At 42.0% G+C, this 24,407-nt stretch overlaps 1 protein-coding gene across 1 annotated transcript in view; it reads right to left on the reverse strand.

The window, feature by feature from the left end:
- Window positions 1-24,407, reverse strand: part of LOC126187814 (sodium/potassium/calcium exchanger 3-like) — a 168,267-nt gene that overhangs the window by 22,293 nt on the left and 121,567 nt on the right. The window contains exons 6-7 of the mRNA XM_049929101.1: window positions 13,928-14,008; window positions 226-396 (exon numbers count right to left, since the gene is read on the reverse strand). Of these exons, the coding sequence (XP_049785058.1) occupies window positions 226-396; window positions 13,928-14,008 (252 nt within the window). The remainder of the gene's footprint in view (window positions 1-225; window positions 397-13,927; window positions 14,009-24,407) is intronic.

The raw sequence follows: 24,407 nt of genomic DNA on the forward strand, positions 1-24,407 counted from the left end.
TCATCTTTATGATGAGCAGCAATCTAACCTTTTTCTAATATTGGTGATATTCAAACATGGTGTTTCCATTGTTAGAAATAATATTTAGACTTTTAAAATTCTTTTTATTCAGTCTCAACAATAAATTACTTTGACTGGCATATTCTACTACTTGATTTTTGTGTGGTAAAACAATGTACAATATAAATAAATACTGGAAACTTATAATTGTTGGTAAGTAAATACCTATGACAGTAATCATCCATGTAGCAAGGTATGAAGTAACAGCAAGCCATGCAATACACATAATAAATGTGATGGGATAGAATCTTTCCAAATGTTTTTGCTGGCAGTTGGGAATTGTCAAAAACAGAATTATTTGCGCTGGTTTCATGATGAAGTTACATACTCTTCCACCTAGAAAGAAAAGTAAACAAATAAACTGTCACTGAATTGACAAGATACACTGCTGTTTAGTATTCAAATATTTAAATCAATGCTTCACTTAAAGTGAATGCTTCTTATTAATTTTGAAATTAGGGTGATTCTTTGCACCGTGTACAAACTCTAAGGTTTGATTGATGAGGGGATATGGAACAAAAAGGTCAAATGAACTTATGTCCAGAAATGCATGGTTTCCATGCTAGGAATCATTTACTCAGTCATACATTGTTGCAGAGATTGTACCATGCAACCAACATTACAGTACAGTACATGTGCCTCAACACATGCATGTACACGCCATAGCATTTTCTGTCACACATGTTCACACCAGCCAGGGTGCATCTGAACAGTGTCAAATGCAGCATGAATAACCTGCTCCAGTGTCTCCACATCTGGAAGGGGCTCTGCACACATGATACGTTTGAGATGGCCCCCATAACCAGAAATCACACAGATTGAGATCTGGCAAACGAGCAGGCCATGTGACTGGACCCCCTCGTCTGATCCATTGACCAGGTAAGACACGATTGAGATGCATCTGGACATTAATGGTGAAATGGGTTGGAGTACCATTGTGTAGCAGTCACATAACCCTTCAAATCATCAATGATACTTCTTCCAGCAGGGGAGGCAAAGTCATCCACAAGAAATGCCTATAGTTCTGACCTGTTAGGCAATGTGGAAGGAAGACTGGTCCCAAAATATGGTCACCAATTATCCCGGTCCACACATTTTGGCTGCACTGGTGCTGATGATCCTCTGTCACTATACAATGAGTGATCTGCATACTATCCCACAGATAACTGTTATGAAAGTTGAGGATACCACTCTGCATACAGATGGCCTCACTGTGAATAGGATGGATGACACAAATCACAGGATTGTGGCTGCCTTGTGAAGAAACCAGTGACAAAACTGCTCCTGATGTGGAAAGTCTGTTGCTAGTAAGCCCTGTACATGCTGTATGTGATAAAGGTATCAACAATTGTCATGGAGAATGTTCCACAAAGTTGTCTGGCTTACACTGTTCTGGTGGGCCAAATGCCTGGTGCTGACATGGGAGATGCCTTCCACAATGTTAATCACATTTTCCTCAAAGTCTAGTGCCCGAACATTTCAGGTACACCCTTCATGATTTTCTGCTTCCTGAAACAACCCCGCCTCAGACAAACAGTGAAACACTGTTGCAAACATTGAATGCTGTGGTGGTTGCTGGTGAGGATAGGTCTCCTGCTGCCCCCCACCCATTGAAATTTGCCTTTCTGCAAGTAAACACCATGTTAGCAAGCTCTCGATTCAATTATGGAACCATTGCGTACAATGCTGTATCACATCCATTACAAGGTGAGTCAGCAGGAGAAGTGAGTTGGACACAACATTACCAGCTATCATGGCAGGAGAGGGCGCTAGGGCATGACATATGGGTACCAGTACTATCCTCCAGGAGGAAACAATGCATACTGTAACTGCGGCTGCACAGTTCAGCGCATATTAAACCGCAGTCTCTGTACAAAGAATGATTGAATAAGAGTTTGTACACAGTGGAAAAAATCACCCTGTATACACACAAAAAAATACTTAGTAATTCAAAGTTTCATTGTGTGAGACATTACATTTAGGTGCACTAGATATAATATTTCTATTGTGAAGGTTTGGTCTTACCAACTAAATTTTATATACCTGGATGTAGGCTCATCAAATGGAGAACTCGTGTTTTGAAGTGAAGAGGAAAAATTCCAGAATAATGATGCGAATTTACACATAATAAAAGATCCTCATCACATTGTACACATAATGTTTCATTTCTTAGAGCAAACGGGATAAATATTTTTCATCAAAAACTACCACTGACTCACTTTATGTTATAATCGCCTCTCCTGATTGGTGAATGCATATCACTTAAGTTATGGTATATTCACCTATTAAAAAGTAAGTAATATGTGAACAGCTGGGCTACTGAACACATAATATTTCAAAGTGATGTAATTTGTACAAACAGCTGCATTGAAATGTGTTCTCTCTCATCTGAAATGTTGTTAATAATACATATACCAGGCAACTGGTATATTTTGTGATCTGTCAAAGGCATTTGACTGTGTAAATCACAATATCCTTTTAAGTAAATTAGAGTATTATAGTGCAACAGGAAATGCTGCAAAATGCTTCAAATCTTATATCTCTGGCAGGAAACAAAGGGTGTTATTAGGAAAGAGACATGTATTGAGCTATCAGGCATCATCCAACTGGGAACTAATTACATGTGGGGTCCCACAAGGTTCCATTTTAGGTCCCTTACTTTTTCTTATGTATATCAATGACCTTTCATCAGTAACATTACCAGATGCAGTTCGTTTTGTTTGTCGATGATACAAACATTGCAATAAATAGCAAATCAAGTGGAATCTTAGAAAGATCAACTAATAAAATATTTGTGGACATTAATCACTGGTTCATAGCCAATTCCTTGTCACCAAACTTTGAAAAAACACATTCATGTAGTTCAGAACTTGTAAGGGGTGTCCCACGAGTATATGCCTAACATATGATGACAAGCAGATAGAAGAAATGGATAGTGTTAAATTCTTGGGATTACAGCTTGATAATAAATTCAACTGGGAAAAGCACACCACAGAACTGCAGAAGCATCTTAACAAATCTCTATTTGCAATGCGAATTGTGTCAGACATAGGGGATATAAAAATGAAAAAGCTGGCATATTATGCTTACTCTCATTCCATAATGTCATATAGGATTATTTTTTGGGGTAATTCATCAAGCCAAGCTAAAGTTTTCTGGGCACAAAAATGTGCAGTAAGAGTTATATGTGGTGTGAACTCAAGAACATCCTGCAGAAACCTGTTTAGGGAACTGGTTCAATTCATGGAATCAATACTAGAAATAAGAATAATCTTCACAAGGATTTAAAGTCACTTAGTCTTGTACAAAAATGTGTGCATTATTCAGGAACACACATTTTCAATAACTTGCCAGCAACCATAAAAAGCTTAACAACCAGTGAAATTCAGTTTAAGAGAAGCCTAAAGGATTTATTGGTGGCCAACTCCTTCTACTCCAGTGATGAATTTCTCAGTAGAATCAATTGATTTATATATATATATATATATATATATATATATATATATAATAATAATAATAAGTGGAGTAATGTGTTCATTGTAAATAAGTGTGTGTGTGTGTGTGTGTGTGTGTGTGTGTGTGTGTGTTTGTGTGTGCGTGTGTGTGTGTAAGTACAATCTAACTTTTGCACCATTTCAGTGCAGTAATGTGTTCATTGTAAATAAGTATTATAGTAGTTGTATTACACATTTATTACCTTATAAATAAATAAATAAAACTTTTTTGTTTTAAATTCAGTGCATTAGTATTTGTAAAATGATTCTTTCATATAGTGTTCATTAAAAAATGACAATCATTCCTCTTGGGACCTGTGGAATGGTACATTAGCTTATTTGTTTGAGTTGTAAATATTTGTCATGTATTGTTGTTTTTCTGACATGTTCTACATGCTGGAGGATCTCCTCACTATGGATCAATTGGAATGAAAGTAAATCTAATCTAATCTAATCTAATCTTCATGTAATCATTCATTCATACATGATGTTCCATAAATGTCATCAAAACAGAGAGACTTAAGAGGTAAGAAAAAATTCAGTCAGTACAACAACAGGCAGAAGCAGCCATTACAGACCACTTCTGTGATATATAGACTACTAACAAGTAATGTTAATTGACTCATATTGTTATTCATAGGAATTGCTACTAAATTTATTTTTCTTATTTTTTTAATGTGTTTTAAAATTTCTTGTAAGGGGCCAATGCTGAAGAGTACTCTCTGTAAAACTGAATTGGGATTCCATCTGGGCTGGTGAATTATTTATTCTCAACTCTTTCAGTTGCTTCTCTAAGCCAGGGATGCTTATTACTATGCCCTCTATGCAGAAGTACATGCAACAGTCAAATGATAGTATGTCTGCACAATCCTCCCGAGTAAATGATTTTTGAAATGTGGAATTTAAAACTTCTGCTTTCCTTTTGCTGTCTTTTGTTGCCACACCAGCCTGGTCAATGAGTACTTTCGGCTCGCTTAGCAATTTTATGTAGGACCAAAATTTTCTCAAATTCTCACCAAGAACTTTTGCTAACGTATGATGACGGCAGTTGTTGTCTTGCTTCACACATCAGTCTTTTTTATAGATGTATGAATTTCTACTAACTTTTGCCTATTGTCATTTCTGCATTTTTTTTTTGACCCAAAAGTGCAACAATCTCTAATTGCTCAGCGTTTTTCGAATTTTGATATTAAACCGCAGTGAGTGTTTTCCATCCTTAATGCAGTTACTCGACACGTATTTCTCCAGAGCATGATTTACAATCTGTTTAAACTTTGCCCATTATTCTTCTACATACATCATACTGGAATTAAATGATGTCCATTCATTGTGTAAGTATGGTGTTACCAACTGCTTATCTGCTCTTTACAGCACAAGCACTCACCTAACCTTGATGGATTTATTAATTTTAGTTACTGTTGTCACCTAGACGACATCAGGATTACTAATCCCTGTCTATATGTTGACACTGATGATAAGGTCTGGCCTGTTTGAAGGTACAGGAACTGTGTGTGGGCTGTCAAACTAGCTGCTCAAGATGTTGTTTTGGAATTTTTCAGAACTATTTCACAAGACTGTCTGTTTGTACCACCTCCAATGAATCCACAGCCATCCCAGTCTATACTTGGTAAGTTAAAGTCGCCTACAACTAATATTGCATGGTCAGGGTATTTCCATGTGACTGAGTGTAGTGTAGACTTTCTTTGAATGCTTCCACAACTGTTCAGCAGAATCATGTAGTCAACAGAAATATCCAATCATTAATTATGTCCACATAACTTCACCTGATTTTGACCTCAAAAGACACAATATTTTTGTCCACTGCAAAAAGCACTCCCCTTCTTGTGACATCTCAACAGTTTTTTCAATATACTTTCCACACATCACTAAATATTTTGGAGTTTTGTACTTTTATTTCATCCAGTTCTTGGTTCCAAGAATAATTTGAGCATGATGACTTTCATGGAGGGCATAAATTAAGGAACTTTGTTACACATGCTTTGGAAACTCTCTGTTAAAATTTTGATGTTGGAAGTGTCTTTTGTTTGTATGCAATCTAATTTTGCTCTCTTTGTATGTACTCATAAGTATTCATCAGAGGACCTCAAACTACTGCCTAGCTTAAAAATCCCCCGAGTGCATTCCACAGGTCCTCTGCTACTCATTTAGCTGCTTCCTTTGTGCAGTGCAGCTCTGGTCTATCAGTGAGAGTCCTATAATTCCCACCATATGAAACAGATCCAGAAATCTGCTGCCAAGACTGTAATGGAATCAACCAAGCCTCTAGCTGAGAACCTCTTATCAGCTCCAAACCAAAGGACTCTGATCAATTCTAGGAATGATTCTGCAAACTGAGTAAGGCTACCAGTCTTCACCACTTCATCCAGCTGTCCTCTGTATTGGGGATGGCCTCAGAAGCCAAGCGACAGGTGTCACTGGTGCTCACATGAGTCACAGTTTGCAGCTGACTGCACCCTGCACCACTAAGAAGGCAGGGCCTCCTCCAAATCTCGGATGAGGCCCCCAGCAGACATACCGAGCACACACTGGACTTCTATCCAGACCTGGATGCCATTTCCCTAAGGGGCTCCTTAATGTGGCTAACACTGGAACTTCTGATAACCAGCAAACATGCCTCCCATGTTGAGTGCTTGCCCCCTAGATGGAGCTGCAGTCTATTAGTTGTCCTTTTCATTAACATCAAATACTGTTGGGGAGTAAAGATATTGACGTATATGGGTGGAGGTCCCATGGTCGCTGAAGAAGTTACAATATGCTCATTTACCAACAGCATAATGGGTTTTTATTTATTTATTTTTACTTATTTATTTATTTATTTCATGTGATCTGATGGTACATAGTGTGTTACAGATGTTGGAAAATATCAGTTAACGTTGTTAACATATTGTATCCTAACATATATATTTTAATCTAGATCAACATGTGAAAGTAGTATTGCATGCACGAATTATTCAAATTAAAAAAAAAGTCTCCCATAAGTCCAACCCCTTGTCCAAGTCGTGGGAGATGGGCAACGGCACAAAGTAGGGGACTGCCTATAGGGGCGATGTACAGCGGGGACTTCGTGTGCCCCAGGACCGCTACTGTAGCTGAGAAGGCCCTATGGGAACCCTGAAACGTGAGGGTAGGGAACGTGGTTTGGGGATTTCATAGGGATGAACTACCCCTGTAACCATCCCTGGTGTAAAACCTGTCCCATGCACCCTCCCACCACCACCTATTCCAGTCCTGTAACCCGGAAGGTGTACACGATCAAAGGCAGAGCCACGTGTGAAAGCACCCACGTGATTTACCAACTGACCTGCCTACACTGTGAAGCGTTCTATGTGGGAATGACCAGCAACAAACTGTCCATTCGCATGAATGGACACAGGCAGACAGTGTTTGTTGGTAATGAGGATCACCATGTGGCTAAACATGCCTTGGTGCACGGCCAGCACATCTTGGCACAGTGTTACACCGTCCGGGTTATCTGGATACTTCCCACTAACACCAACCTGTCAGAACTCCGGAGATGGGAACTTGCCCTTCAGTATATCCTCTCTTCTCGCTATCCGCCAGGCCTCAATCTCCGCTAATTTCTAATTTCAATTTGCCGCTGCTCATACCTCACCTGTCTTTCAACATCATCTTTGCCTCTGTACTTCCGCCCCGACTGACATCTCTGCCCAAACTCTTTGCCTTTACAAATGTCTGCTTGTGTCTGTGTATATGCGGATGGATATGTGTGTGTGTGCGAGTGTATACCTGTCCTTTTTTCCCCCTAAGGTAAGTCTTTCCGCTCCCGGGATTGGAATGACTCCTTACCCTCTCACTTAAAACACAAATCCTTTTGTCTTTCCCTCTCCTTCCCTCTTTCCTGACGAGGCAACCGTTGGTTGCGAAAGCTAGAATTTTGTGTGTATGTTTGTGTTTGTTTGTGTGTCTATCGACCAGCCAGCGGTTTTGTTTGGTAAGTCTCATCATCTTTCTTTTTAGATATATTTTTAACTATTAATTCACAGTTTTCAATAAACAAATTTACATCACCATCGGGCGACCTATGTAGACTAACTACCACTATATTTTCATTCATTAGTTTTACACAACTAAACTCCCCATCTAGTTTTGAGTACAACATAGATATATCAGTTCTGGAAAACTTTATTCCTCCTTCGACAAAAATTCCAGCCCCACCATTCTTTCTCTGTTTTCTACATATTATGTCTCCCACAACATAATCTTGGGGAACAAATATATTTACTTGTTCTTGGGTTAACCAGTGCTCAGATACGCATATAACACTACATGACCAGTGTTACATATATGTTCTAATTCTAAAATCTTATTTCTAATACAATGTATGTTAACTTGTAAAAAAAGTGAGTAGTTTGTCTCTGTCAGTATTCCTCTGAGAGAAATTTGACTCTATATTTGAAGTTGTAGGTTCAGTTAATGTCTTTAATCTTGATGCACTGTGATCATCTGTGTTATGATAGTCATATACCTGTTCATCCAATTGATGACTCACTTTGTTAACTGCTTACTTCTGTGAAACCACTGCTGATCCCACCAAAAATCCTGATCCCTTTGTTGTGGTTTCTTTCTTCAGGCTGACTGCCATATTCCACCTGTTGGCATTCTCACTCCTTGAGCTTGAATTGCTATTCTTCTTTTTGCAAGTATGTCTTTCTTCTTATATGGTGTCTTCTTTCCTGCACCATTTTCTGCTTGTTCTAACTTTTGTACTGATCTCTTGGGTATGTTTATTTCATGAGTAATTGTCCTCTCCACACATACAGAATTCACTTTTAAGGATTCTGTTGTTATTTGTGCTGGAGTTGTGTCAGTAACAATTCTCAATGGTTCTATATCTGAGGCTGCAGTATCTTTCCATTTAAGTTCTATTGCTGTTTTGTAGACTTCCCTGTTTGTTTCCACTGATTCACAAATCCTTGTGGCAATTATTTCTTCGCCAGTTGCATTCAGGTGCTGTCCATGTGCTGTATATAGCTCCTTGTTACTAGGAGTATTAATAGAACAAGCGTTATAGAAGCCTTTCACTATTTTTTTTGTGGATTGAATTTCTTTGTTTACACGAGGCCATTCACGCAGGTCATGCCTGTGTGGTACACCAACTCACCAACTACAATCACATTTGTATTTTGTAATGCTGACAAGGCTTTATGTAGTGAATTAATTGCCAAGTTGGCTTCATTCTTTGCTACACCATTAACCCCTGCCCAAATAACTGCAAAATCTTCACTTGCCAGCTTATGCAGGTCACTGCATTTTTTTTAAATATTGCACTAGTGGGGGCACCTGGTATCATCTTCCCTTCAACATCATATTTATCTGAAGCTAAGTTTAAAATGTTCCTTGCACAGTCTCTGCTGCCATGGCTATTAGAGGCAACAAGTATTTTGGGTCTGCTACTCACTAACTGACTCTCAGGAGCAAAGGTTTACATATTCATTGCTGCACCCTTAGATTCCTTTCCTTTTCAAACTGTGTTTTGTGTTGTGGTATGCACGTTGTGTTGTGAATCGTGCTTTATGTTGGACGTCTCAAATCTGTAGTTTTTACACATTTCTTTTTTGGCTGATTCTCACTTCTGTAGTTTGTTTGTTAGTACACATGTAATTGTTTTTGAAAAAATAAGTTCCTTTCTTACTATTCTGAGTTCATTCTTTAACTTTTCGCACACACACACTTTTAACGGGTCTGTTTTGATTTCGTCCAAACTGTCACATTCAGTACAAAAACAATCACTACATTTCCAGCTTTTTACTCTATTTGTTGCATTTACACTTGAGTAATGGGATTTTCCTCTTACACTTTGCACAACTCATGCCTTTTCTTGCTGTTTTGTTACAGGAACATGGTTTATTCCACACTTGCTCTCTTATTTCGTAAATAGTATTCAAATTTTCCGAACTGATCATAGCCATTGTGCACAAGTTAGTTACAAAACACAACATGTCGCTGTTCTTTCAACAGATCACCATACTATTAGTTACTTGCAGTGAACAATTACTAATCCACATGTACACACCATAATACGTTTGGCTTAAGCTCATTAAACTATCAAAGTAACTTATTTTACGCACAACATTATCAGTACATTGCCATTCCAAATACTCTAATCAATTAACAATATCCTGCTCTTAAACATGATTAATGGTTTGGCATCATTTATTAAGTCCAATACAATTCTAGGTGCAGATAATACATCCTTCCTTCACAGGAGTAATGATTTCAGTAACCTTGAAACTTGTGTGGCAGAGAAAACTGCCCAAGCATCCTATTGGTTCAAAGCAATGGATTCTGGCTGAATGAAAACAAAACACAGCAGGTGGTTTTCATTTAAAAGAGATTAGATTAGATTTCTACTTGTTCCATACATCACTTCGTAATGATGTGGAATATGTCAGGTTAATAAAAGGTGTCTATACAAGATATTACATTACACAAAATATTACATTACACTTAATTTATTTATTTATTTTTTGTGGGGTGGGGTGGGGGGGAGGGGGTGGGGGGTGGGGGGGAATTACCCACTTACTATATCCAATAATTCATCTGATGAGTAGAATATTGTGAGGCTACAGGGAAGATCCCTAGCTCTTTAAATAAGTGTCTGCAGGATGATCTTGGATGAGCTCCAGCAATTATTCTCATTACACGCTTTTGTGCAATGAACACTCTTTTACTCAATGATGAGTTACCCCAGAATATGATGCCATACGAAAGCAGAGAATGAAAATAGGCATGGTAAGCTAATTTACTGAGATGTATATTGCCAAAATTTGCAATGACCCTAATAGCATAAGTAGCTGAACTCAAACTCAGGAGATCTTCAGTGTGTTTTTTCCAGTTCAACCCTTCATCAATGCATACACCTGCAAATTTTGAATATTCAACCTTAGCTACTGATTTCTGATCGAAGACTATATTTATTAATGGTGTCATTCCATTTACTCTGTGGAACTGTATATACTGTGTTTTGTCAAAGTTTAATGAGAGACCATTTGTAGAGAACCACTTAATGATTTTCTGAAAAAACGTCGTTTACAATTTCATCAGTTAATTCTTGTCTGTTGGGTGTGATAGCTATACTTGTATCATCGGCAAAAAGTACCAGCTTTGCATCTTTGTGAATATAGAATGGCAAGTCATTAATATGTACACTCCTGGAAATTGAAATAAGAACACCATGAATTCATTGTCCCAGGAAGGGGAAACTTTATTGACACATTCCTGGGGTCAGATACATCACATGATCACACTGACAGAACCACAGGCACATAGACACAGGCAACAGAGCATGCACAATGTCGGCACTAGTACAGTGTATATCCACCTTTAGCAGCAATGCAGGCTGCTATTCTCCCATGGAGATGACCGTAGAGATGCTGGATGTAGTCCTGTGGAACGGCTTGCCATGCCATTTCCACCTGGCGCCTCAGTTGGACCAGCGTTCGTGCTGGACGTGCAGACCGCGTGAGACGACGCTTCATCCAGCCCCAAACATGCTCAATGGGGGACAGATCCGGAGATCTTGCTGGCCAGGGTAGTTGACTTACACCTTCTAGAGCACGTTGGGTGGCACGGGATACATGCGGACGTGCATTGTCCTGTTGGAACAGCAAGTTCCCTTGCCAGTCTAGGAATGGTAGAACGATGGGTTCGATGACGGTTTGGATGTACCGTGCACTATTCAGTGTCCCCTCGACGATCACCAGCGGTGTACGGCCAGTGTAGGAGATCGCTCCCCACACCATGATGCCGGGTGTTGGCCCTGTGTGCCTCGGTCGTATGCAGTCCTGATTGTGGCGCTCACCTGCACGGCGCCAAACATGCATACGACCATCATTGGCACCAAGGCAGAAGCGACTCTCATCGCTGAAGACGACACGTCTCCATTCGTCCCTCCATTCACGCCTGTCGCGACACCACTGGAGGCGGGCTGCACGATGTTGGGGCGTGAGCGGAAGACGGCCTTACGGTGTGCGGGAACGTAGCCCAGCTTCATGGAGACGGTTGCGAATGGTCCTCGCCGATACCCCAGGAGCAACAGTGTCCCTAATTTGCTGGGAAGTGGCGGTGCGGTCCCCTACGGCACTGCGTAGGATCCTACGGTCTTGGCGTGCATCCGTGCGTCGCTGCGGTCCGGTCCCAGGTCGACGGGCACGTACACCTTCTGCCGACCACTGGCGACAACATCGATGTACTGTGGAGACCTCACGCCCCACGTGTTGAGCAATTCGGCGGTACGTCCACCCGGCCTCCCGCATGCCCACTATACGCCCTCGCTCAAAGTCCGTCAACTGCACATACGGTTCACGTCCACGCTGTCGCGGCATGCTACCAGCGTTAAAGACTGCGATGGAGCTCCGTATGCCACGGCAAAGTGGCTGACACTGACGGCGGCGGTGCACAAATGCTGCGCAGCTAGCGCCATTCGACGGCCAACACCGCGGTTCCTGGTGTGTCTGCTGTGCCGTGCGTGTGATCATTGCTTGTACAGCCCTCTTGCAGTGTCCGGAGCAAGTATGGTGGGTCTGACACACCGGTGTCAATGTGTTCTTTTTTCCATTTCCAGGAGTGTATTAAGAACAGCAGAGGACCCAAGACCGAACCTTGCGGCACCCCATTCTTGATTATTCCCCAGTTTGAGAAATCACCAGTTATTGCATATTATGAGAACTGCTTATTTCAACTTTCTCAACTCTTCCAGTTAGGTATGGTTTAAACCATTTGAGTGCTGTCCCATTCATACTACAGTACTTGAGCTTATCTAGAAGTATTCCATGATTTACACAATCAAAAGCCTTTGAGAGAGCACAATAAATCCCAACAGGTGACTTCTGGTTACTCAGAGCATTTAATATTTCATTAGTGAAAGTATATATAGCATTTTCAATTGAAAAATCTTTCTGGAAACCAAACTGACATTTTGTTAAAACTTTATTTTTACAAAGGTGTGAAGCTACTGTACAATACATTACTTTTTCAAGAATTTTTGATAAGGCAGTCAGAAGAGAGATTGGGTGTTAGTTGTTGACATGAGACATAACCACCTTTTTATGCAGTGGTTTAACAATGGCGTACTGGGAAAATACCCTGCTTCAGAGAGCTATTACGTATATGGCTAGAAATCCCAATTATCTCTTGGGAAGTGGGATTTTTATCTTCCATCAGATTATCAGTGCTATGTTAAGTCTTTGGGGGTATATTTAGATGATAAATTATCCTGGGGCCAACATGTGCAATATATTAGTGCTAAGTTATTGAGAGCAGCTTATTTGTTAACATGACTTATGGACTGTGTACCTGAAATAAGTTGTAGAACATCTTATTTTTCATGTTTCCAGAACATAATATTATGCAGTATAATTTTATGGGGAAACTCTAATTGTGTGCATGACATCTTAACACCACAGAAGAAAGCTATTAGTGTAATTATTGGCTCTTCATACAAGGCACATTGTAAAATTTTGCTTTGTGAACCAAAAATCATATACTTAAAATCTTGTAAATGTATTATGTTTTAATTTATACAAAAAGGAAGCTACCAGAAGCAAAATGCAGAGGAAATGTACTTGTTACTACACAAGAAGCAATAGATGCATTTATACTCCATACTGCATACTGTCCAGATCATGTAGCAACTATGGACCCACACAGCACAAATTATTTAATAAGCTTCCATAAACTGTACAAGATTTATCAGAACAAACCTTCAAATGAACACTGAATGTATGGTTAGTCACACACCTATTCTATGAGAAAGGAATTTATCAACTACAATATAATACAATTATGTCAATAACTAGCCTGCTGTTTCTTACACATTATCACTAATATTGTACTACATGTGTGACTTTTCTACTTCTGTAGTGGCCTACTGGCAATTTCTATGTATAATTATCAATTATCATGAATTTCTATTAGTGATAAAATGTAAAAAAGGTATTTTACGATCGTACAGTGTTCCAGGCCACACTAAACATGTGTATCAAAAAGCCACATAAGAAAAGACATTCCATGGAGCAAGTAGATACTTCACTTGCATTACTGTGCTGACACCAAAACCATCTCTGTGCCATGCTGAGGATTTTCACTTTACCCTCATGGTAATTAAAATCATTGACAGTCACAGTATCAGAAGATAAATACTGTAATACAAGAAGAAATGAGGTCCATACGGCAGCAAGCGTTGGTTGTATGTGGTATGAAAATACTAAATAGTGAATATTAGAACTGCAGTATTATATAAGACACGTGAAAGACTGATATGATTAAAACAGTGCCATACACTTTTTTCCAAATATATCATTAGTGTACAGTTTAAACAGGTAATAACTTACATGGGGCTATTTCTTTGTTCAGCGTTATGTCTTCTGCAGTTGCTGATTCAACTGTCTCTTGCTCTGCACCACAAAGTGTGTCTGGAAAAAAAAATTAAGTAGTGTTACAGCATTATTTCTTGTTTGTAGTTTGTAAATATGTTGCTACCCATGGAGTTAAGGTAACACCTCATTAAATAGTAGATGTGTTTAGTCGTCCAAAACTGAGAACTTTGCTAACTTTCAGACAATTCCTTTTCAAGCTTGAGTACACAGTCACACATATAATCAAAAAGCCACATAAGGAAAACCACCTCTGAGCCTGCACATGCATGCCCATGGACGCCCCCCCCCCCCCCCCCCCCACACACACACACCTTCAACAGCTACATTGCACTGGCACTATACAGCTTTCTGATAATGCAGTTCTGCAGCACGACTGGGGTGAGAGGCTGTGTCTGGTGGAGTGGGCGAGGGGAGAAAGGAGGCTGAGAGCATGATGGGTGAAGGATGGAAGCAGATGACAGGTGCAAGAACGTGGAGGAGAGATGCAGCAGAAACACGGGATAGGGATGCAACGAGGACACTGGTGCTGGTTAGTTCATACGACACACAATGACAATGACAGTGAAAGAACAGAGAGAGGGTGATAGAACAGAGGAAGGGGTAGCCTGGGGAGAAGGAGGCATGGGTGCAGGGTGAAACAAATCAGGGGTCTAGTGCAGGGTGGAGGTTGGCGTGGGGCAGGGGGCTAGCAGAGACTGGGGCCAAGAGAACTGCAGGAAGAAGGGATGTGTTGTAAGGACAATTCTCATTCACATAGTTCAGACAAGCTGGTACTGTGGGGAGGGATCTGGATGGTGCAGAGTTCTTTATGTAACTCTGAGTTAGTCAGTCTGTGTAAGGTATTCATGTTTTCCATTTTTTTCTTTCAGATCTTTTGTTTCAAAATCTAATGGCACAGGTTTTGATTTTGAAGGTTGATTTTTCTGTCTACTTACTTTTTTTAACAGCACGGCTCTATTTAGGTGCTCTGTCATAATTGCTGTCAACATGTTCCATTTGTTGTTGACCCCAATGGTAGTCATAACTGATTCCCACGATTCCAGGCTTAAATTGTGTCTTAATGTTGCAATGTTGTTTGCAGATAATATTCACCTGTGCTCGTACATTTTTCTTGGTTTGAATTTGGTATTACATTTTAACATCAGTGTTTGGCCTAAATGATCTGAGAGGTGACCATTTATTACATGATTTATTAGATGATGTGGTCATAACTGTGATTACATGATCAGTTTCTATATCATTCAAAAACTGTAAAGTCCTTTTTGACTCATCCTGTATATTGCAGCAACAGAAATGCCACACATGATGGAGCATGTATAGGTAACAACTTTGAAAGGGATTTGTACACTATCAGTATAGTTGGTGGGGCACTTGCAGACCATGATCCAATACTCCTTGGATGTAACCACAACAAAACTGATGGACTCCCCGCTAACACAGATACCAATGCTAAGGAAAAGGTGACATTGTGTAATGGGACATCCTCCTCTATCATCACTTTTCCTCAACAGTAGTTGTTAAAAGAAGTATTATTTTTCGAATTTTGGGCAAATGAATAGTATCTCAGCTTCTTTTCTGAAAACTTCCATATAACTTTATACACAGTATGTTATATTTCAAGCTAAAATTTATGAAAAGGAATTACTTTATTTTCGATGATACAATCAATGAGTGCTAGCTCTGAATGTACAGTTTGTAGTAACACGATTCTCGTTTTCTGTCGCACTTCACATAGTGTATACCGGGAACTGTCTGCTAGGCTTGCCCAATGTGAACTGACTGAACACGGCCCGTGCTGCCTGAGTTGTTGTTGTTCTGCTGGCAGAGGGCGAGGCCGAATTCTCTCGTGCCCTCTGGTGGACGGGACTTTACTAGCGGCAACTACTGTCCGTGACGCACTGAGCCGATGTGCGCCTCCCGTGATCTTTCTGGTGGCTACTGCACTCCTCCTCCTTCGGGGGGTGAAGCCATTGTGATCCACTGCGTCGGAAGGTGGAGCTTCATGCAGTAGCAATGACCTCCACATCAATTGGAAGCCTGGAGTCAGGGGGATCTGCCAACCCTCGAGCCGGAACCTTCGAATACGGTTGGAAGTGACCCACACGAAGAGGACCCCTTCATCCCACCACCAGAGCCCGGGACAGAATGGGAGACAAGCCGTCGAACTCCAGATCCCGGTCTACCTCGGGAGGGGCGAGACCCAGTGGTGGGGATGATGGGGAAGGGATGACCTCAGGTGAACCAGCCTCCTGAGGGCCTGTGAGGGGGGCCGGCTCTCACCAGGGCATCTCTAATGATGGTGCTGCCGGTGCTGGAGCTACTGGAGGCCGCCAAAGCTGAGAAGCCTCGCAGTGTGGCAGAGTCACAGGTGGGAGGGGCGGCAGCGTAACCTGAGAAAACGACATAGGTGCCAGCAATGGGGAAGCTGGCGCCCGAGGGGTCGGAGGGTGGGTGCCCAAACAGGGACGTAGCTGATTTCAGTGACAACGTACCTCACGGTCCCCCACCTGCAAGGTATAGAGCCGGCAGCCATTGCGGCGCAGGACCACCGCCAGTAACCGACGTGGATTGCGACCAAACCCACGTGCCCAGACCGACATACCCAATGGAAAGCCAGGTATCCCATTTTGCAAAGACTGGCGAGGACCAGGCAGGAGGAGGTGGAGTAGAGTCCTAGGTTGGCACCCGTGGAGGAGCTCTGCGGGGCTGTGTTCTCCCATCGGTGTGGTCCACTATGCCATCAGGAAAAACGTCAATGCCTCCTCTGCAGGAAATTCGTGCACATACTTTTCCGTCTGTGTCTTAAATGTGCGCACCATGCGCTTGGCTTCCCCATTCGATTGTGGATGAAAGGGGGGGAGAGCAAACATGCCGAATACCGAAGTGCCTACAAAAATCCTGGAAGGTCTGCGAAATAAACTGAAGTCCATTGTCCAATACCAGGGTGACTGGCAGATCTTCCACAGAAAAGATTTTTGCTAGTGCCTGGATTGCAACTTCTGAAGCGGTTGAGGAGCAGTGAACCACATATGGGAATCAGGAATAAGCATCAATGACAATGAGCCAAAAGCCATTGAGAAACGGGCCCACAAAATCTATGTGAATACGTTCCCATGCCTGGGTTGCAGGCAGCCACGAAGAGAACGCTGACCTGGGAGACGCCTGTTGGCTCGCACACTGGGAACAGGCGGCCACCAAGTGCTCAATTTCTCTGTCAATACCAGGCCAGTACACATGTCTGTGAGCCAAGGTTTTAGTACGGGAAACACCCCAGTGCCCCTCATGTAATAACATGAGGACTTCCTTTCGCAAACTTGCAGGAACAACCATGCGAGGAGCTGTATCACCGGCAGCCAGAAGGAGAACTCCTTACAAGACTGAGAGGCGGTCTCGTAGGGTCCTAGGCCTGGCCTGGAGGTCGGGACGACCACCCCTGCTGAATGAGGCGAACTACTTGCCGGAGACCCGGGTCAGCTGCTGTTTCCCTGGCGACTCTAGAACTAGTGATAGGGAAGCCATCAACCGCTTGGCAGGATGCCACATCCAAATGAAAACACATAATCTCCTCCCAATCAAACTTAGGATCTACGCCCACCGGAAGATGGGAAAGAGCGTCGGCGTTGGCACACTGTCCAGCAGGGCGAAAATGAATGTCATAATGGTACTTAGAGAGGAACAAGGCCCAGCGCTGCAGTCTGTGGGCCGCCCTATCCGGGATCTGAGAGGAGGGGCCAAATAACAATATTAATGGCTTATGGTCAGTGATTAACTGAAACTTCATGCCATACAAGAAAGGGTGAAACTTGGTAACAGTGTAGACAATGGCCAAAGCCTCTTTTTCCACCTGGGAGTAATGGGCCTGCACGGGACTAAGAGTTTTAGATGCAGATGCCAGTGGCCGCATTGCCATGGGCCAGGACCGCCACCACCCCATACTGCGAAGCATCTGCAGCCAGGACCAACGGCTTATGGGGGTCAGAAGTAGCCAAACAAGGTGCTGAAGTCAGGAGGCCCTTCAACGAGGTGAATGCTCGCTCACATGCAGGCGACCAATCAGAAGGAACTCCCTTGCACAGAAGGCAGTACAGGGGCCAGGCTATGGTGGAAGCCCTGGGAATGGACCGGTGGTAATAGACAATCTTGCCTAAAGAAGCTCGTAACTCCTTCAGTGAAGCGGGTCAAGGAAGGTCGACGATACCCCGGACCAAACTTTCTAGCAGCTGGACACCGTGCCGAGAGATGGTGTAGCCCACATACTCAATGGACGGTTGGAAGAAGTTCGACTTATGCAGGTTCCAACGCAGGCCCACAGACCTGAATTTGAGTAAGAGGGTTTGAAGGTTGTGCAAGTGTTCCTTCGTGCTGCAGCCTGTGACAATTATGTCATCCAGGTAATTAATACAATGAGGGATTGTTGACGTGACATGCTCAAGATAACGCTGAAATATCGCCGGGGCACTGGATGTTCCAAAGGCGAACCGCTGGTATTGGTAAAGGCCAAACGGGGTGTTGACGACCACCAGCCATTTGGAGTTTCATCAAGTGGTATCTGATGATAAGCCTCCGAAAGATCAATTTTCGAAAAATATCGGCCTCCCGCCATGGCGGAGAACAATTTATCAGAACGAGGCAAGGGATAGGTGTCCACCACCAATTGGGAATTAGTGGTGGCCTTGAAATCGCCACAAAGACGTAATTTTCCCGAGGGTTTCCTGACAATAACGAAGGGCGAAGCCCACTCACTAGAAGAAATGGGAAGAACGACCCCGAGGGCTGTCAGCCGGTTGAGCTCTGCTTTTACCTGAGGGCGGAGAGCCAAGGGGATCTGCCTCGCGCCTAGAAAACACCGGGTGAGCCGACGCCTTCGACATTAAGTGAGCTTCAAAGTCTGAAACACGTCCCAGGCCCTGCTCAAAGATATCCTGAAAGTCAGAGATCAGAGACTCAAATGATTGATAGGGAACGTCATTGGAGACCAACTGTATGGTGTCTGCGATAGAAAAACCGAAAGCTTGAAAGGCATTGAATCCAAAAAGGTTAGTGGAGCTCACATCACTGACAACAATAAAGGTAAGAGGCCAAGTGACTGATTTGTAAGTAACGTCGGTAGTGAATTGACCCAGTAGGGGAATTAACTGTTTACCATAACCGCGTAGACGCCAGTAAACTGGCAACAATGGGGGCGACCCAAGGTCGGAGTAAGTTTGTGCATTCAACAAGGAAACTGCTGCACCCATGTCTACTTGCAGGTGTAATCGGTGCGACCGAACCGACACCTCGATAAAGAGTTTGTGTGCCGATGTGTCAGGAACCTGGCCCGATGAAACTTCCTGAATGTCAATGTCCGTGTCCTCTGTACCTGCTTCCTTTGATTCTTTTGAGGCTGAGCGGCAAACTTTAGCAATGTGACCGTTTTTATTACATTTGCAACAAACGGCCCAACGCTAGGGGCACTCCGCACGACGCACAGGACGGTAACAGGGGCTGGCGGCCTGAACTCTGTTTACGCGCCGCGCGGGAGCGGCCGTAATGGCCGGATTGTACCGCTCGCACGTCGTCCACCCCGGACACAGTGGACGCGGCCGCGCCGCCCTGAACCTCCGCGACATCGCACCACGCTTCCAGCTGTTGACCTGCTGCGTGAGAGACTTCATACGATTGAGCAATGGACAGGACTTCCTCGAGGGAAGGGTCTTCCAACTGCAGGGCCCGTTGCCGGACCTCCCTATCAGGGGCCGAACGAACAATGACGTCGCGGACCATAACGTGGGCATACGACTCCCGCGACTGCTCCGTGACAAAATGACACTTGCGACTAAGACCGTGCAGGGTAGCGGCCCTCGCCCGGTAAGACTGATGGGGCTGTTTCTCGCATTGAGAGAACTCGACCCTAGCCGCCACAACATGCGTGCGGTGGCGATAATATGAAGACAGCAATGAACACAATGCGTCAAAAGACAAGGACGAAGGTTCCTGCAACGGCGCTAGCTGCCGCAAAACTTGATACAGCGAAGGAGATATCCGAGACAAGAAGAGAGCACGACATACCTCCGCATCGGCAACATGAAACGCCTGGAAATGCTGCCGAAGGTGGTGTTCATACGCGTCCCAATCCTCCGCCGTCTCGTCATACGGGGGAAAGGGAGGAGGGAACTGCGCCGGAGCAGACTGCGTGGAGAGCCAACGCCGGATGCGCTTGTTTCATGGTTGCCATGAGCTCTGTCTGCTGCTCAACCACAATCTGCACTAAATCCTCCGTGGATAAACTGCAAAACCGGAACAACAATGCAACACGCGAAAGAATGACCCTACTCATCCCCAATTGTGTAGTAATACGATTCACGTTTTCCGCCGCACTTCACATAGTGTATACCAGGAACTGTCTGCTAGGCATGCCCGATGTGAACTGACTGGGCACGGCCTGTGCTGCCTGAGTTGTTGTTGTTCTGCTGGCACAGGGCACGGCCAAATTCTTGCGTGCCCTCTGGTGGACGGCACTTTACTTGCAGCAACTACTGTCTGTGACATGCCGTGCCAATGTGCACCTCCCACGATCTTTCTGGTGGCTACTGCACAGTTAAAATTATTTTTTTAGAAACATTTGAAATTAAGAATTATTTGGCACACTTAAAATTTCTGTTATTAATTACACAATCTAGTACTGTTTATTATATTTATTTATAGATTCATTTATGAAATAATAATTGAAATTAATAGAAATTTATTTGTCAAGAAAAACTGTGAACCCCTTGGAATATCATTATCACCACAACGTGAAGAGTAGTAAGCATGCCTCTGATGTGATCAGTCATATTTTTGTATTTTGGGCGAACAATGTAATTTCAGCTTTGTTAATGTGAAAATTCAAAGGACTGTATGATATACTAAAATATGACAAAATATACTAATGTAGAAACAAAAATTCTGCAGCAACAATCTTCAAAATTATTTAGGTCAGTTCAGCCATGAGGACCTAAAATGTGAAAATTTCAGCTGCAAGAATCAGACTCTTAGACAAGAAGAACTGGAGCCAACACTACAAGAAAATCTAAGTACACTTTTTAGTTTACTTAGCATTATTGTAATCTTACTGCTCTCAAATCTTCAGGAAAGACTTTTCTTATTGTGGACAATAGCAGGAATTAGGAAGGAGGGGGAGGATTACAATGGGTTAGAGGGCAGAAGGAAGAAACAGTAAGCTATATTATTCAGAAACTCTGAAATATTATGTGGGACTGTGTATACCAGTATCAAATGGGAATAAATGAAACTGAAATTGCTTTTGGGAACTTCTTTAAAATTTATTTGGATTTGTGGCATACTTGTTCTGCTCTTATAAAAATCACTCCTAAAAGCAGACCATAAAGAAGGACATTAAGTGTTGCATAATTGACCTTACCAATATTAAGCAAAATAAGTTGTCTTTGTACCATATGTACAGGGTGTACATAAAGATTGGGAACATTCTCAATTATTTATTGCACAAGAACCAAACGTTGTACAGATATCATACATATGTCATCTTGAAGAGAAACCCTGAAAATTTTTTTCCATGTGAGCTGCCACAGCGTAGTTTGGTAATTTGCCAATAGTCAACGCTAGTTGCAAATCTGGCAAGTTCAGGTGCGGTGCGAGCTTTCTGTGTGTTGGTGTCCGACAACAAGAAGAGTGCTACAGCTGTTCAATGGATGTTTAGAACCAGGTACAATAAGAAGTCACCAACAAGGAAGGCCATTTACCACCAGCACAACAAATTCATTATGATGGGTTTTTATTGGAACACCAACACACAGAAAGCTTGAAGCTCGCTCCTCACCTGAACTTGCCATGTTTGTGACTAGCACTGACTATCAGCAAATTACCAAATTATGCTGTGGCGGCATACATGAAATAAAACTTTGAGGGTTTCTCTTCAAAATGACATATGTATGATATCTGTACAATGTTTGGTTCTCATGCAATAATTGAAAGTGTTCACGGACTTTATATACACCCTGTATAAAACTTCTCCTAAATATGGAACTGAGCAGAAGGATGAACTGTACAAAGCTTACCTCAAATTAAGAGAACTTACATAACTGAGCTTAAACGCCAAAAAGTGCAGAGTGTGGAAGGTACACAGAACATGCTCCAAATAAGTGCAAAGCTGCATGGAAAGTTGTTGTACAAGAGCATTGCACATTTCATGAACATAACAAAGCTCTTGGTCTGGTTAAAGCTTATGTTTTTTCAACTGATCTAATAAAGGAACACCAACATGGGAACTGCGGCTTTAAATGGAGGACAAACACACCCACTGAAATTACATAAGTAGTGACAAAGTTCTCAAACTCCAAGTGCATAGTGTAAAGGGACATTCCTCTCTAGCATTACTTTTCCTCAACAAAAGTAGGCAATACCAAAGATAATTGCAACTTTTTAAACAGGTTAATATTATATCAGCTGTTTTTCTAAAAGAATTTCATATGATTTTGTACATAATGTATATTTCAGGCTATAATACATAAAAATAAATTACTTTATTTTTACAATTGATATGTACTAGCTCTGTATGTATAGTTAAAATTACCTTTTTTTTAGAAATATTTGAAATTATGAAACATCTGGCACACTTGAAATTCCTATTATTAATTACACAACCTGACACTAATTATTAAATTTATTTCTGGATTCATTTATAGAATAATGATATAAATTGATGGAAGTTCACTTGTCAAGAAAATCTGTAAGCTCTTTGGAATATTGTTAGTACCGCACACAGAGTGGATTAGTAGTGGGCATACTTCTGTTGTGACTGGATGTGTCTTTAGAATGAGATTTCCACTCTGCAGCGGAGTGTGCGCTGATATGAAACTTCCTGGCAGATTAAAACTGTGTGCCCGACCGAGACTCGAACTCGGGACCTTTGCCTTTCGCGGGCAAGTGCTCTACCAACTGAGCTACCGAAGCACGACTCACGACCGGTACTCACAGCTTTACTTCTGCCAGTACCTCGTCTCCTACCTTCCAAACTTTACAAAAGCTCTCCTGCGAACCTTGCAGAACTAGCACTCCCGAAAGAAAGGATATTGCGGAGACATGGCTTAGCCACAGCCTGGGGGATGTTTCCAGAATGAGATTTCCACTCTGCAGCGGAGTGTGCGCTGATATGAAACTTCCTGGCAGATTAAAACTGTGTGCCCGACCGAGACTCGAACTCGGGACCTTTGCCTTTCGCGGGCAAGTGCTCTACCAACTGAGCTACCGAAGCACGACTCACGACCGGTACTCACAGCTTTACTTCTGCCAGTACCTCGTCTCCTACCTTCCAAACTTTACAGAAGCTCTCCTGCGAACCTTGCAGAACTAGCACTCCCGAAAGAAAGGATATTGCGGAGACATGGCTTAGCCACAGCCTGGGGGATGTTTCCAGAATGAGATTTCCACTATGCAGCGGAGTGTGCACTGATATGAAACTTCCTGGCAGATTAAAACTGTGTCTTTGTTTTTGGCAATAACAATGTAATTTTTGGTTTTGAAGTGGGAATTGTAAAGACAGTGTGACATAGAAAAATGTGAAAGAATAAAAATTACAGAAATAGGAATTACTACTCAGACAATACTTCAGCATTATTTACGTCAATTGGGACCATGAGAAACTACAATATCAAAAATTTCAGTTTCAAGAATCAGCCTCCAAAACATGAAGAACTGCAGGCAACTACAAGGAAGAAGATAAGTAAAAAGTTTATTGTAAATCTTAATTCTCTCAAAGTTTATTAAAAGAGTTAATTATGTCAGTGACAATCAACAAATGATGTGATGGAGGGGTAGATTACAATGGACATGTTCCACATCATAACAGTTACCATGAGATTGATCAACGTAACTAACTAACTGACTATTCCTGGTTATACAATTACATAATTAGAAAAACAGTGCATATAATTAGTGAACCATTGGCCTTTCTTTTTAACAGGTGTCTAGAGTTTGGAGTATTTCCTACAACACTAAACATACAAAAAGTTATTCCAAAGTACAAAAAACGGGACAAGGCAAATTCAAAAATTACTGCCTACTTACGATAATTCCTATTTTCTCCAAAATATTTGAATCTCTTATTTATAACCCACTAAACAACTACTTTGAGTCACATAATCTCCTTTCTAAATGTAAATTTGGCTTTCACAAGTGAAGAAGTACAACTACTGCTGTTCTCTCAATTGTGAATGAAGTAATGACAGCCTTTGAGAATAAAAATAAAGCTTCACTTCTTTTGTGTGATTTAAGTAAGGCATTTGGCTGTATTTCTCATGATATCTTACTTGCTAAACTCAAGTTATATGGTGAACAAGGCTCTGCATTGGCAGTAATTGTACCATACCTAACCAATAACAAACAGTTTGTATCTGTCAGAAACAGGCACTCACATGTGCAAGAAGTTAAATCAGGGATC

The sequence above is a fragment of the Schistocerca cancellata genome, chromosome 5 (assembly GCF_023864275.1).
Source record: "Schistocerca cancellata isolate TAMUIC-IGC-003103 chromosome 5, iqSchCanc2.1, whole genome shotgun sequence".
Classification (NCBI taxonomy): Eukaryota; Metazoa; Arthropoda; class Insecta; order Orthoptera; family Acrididae; genus Schistocerca; species Schistocerca cancellata.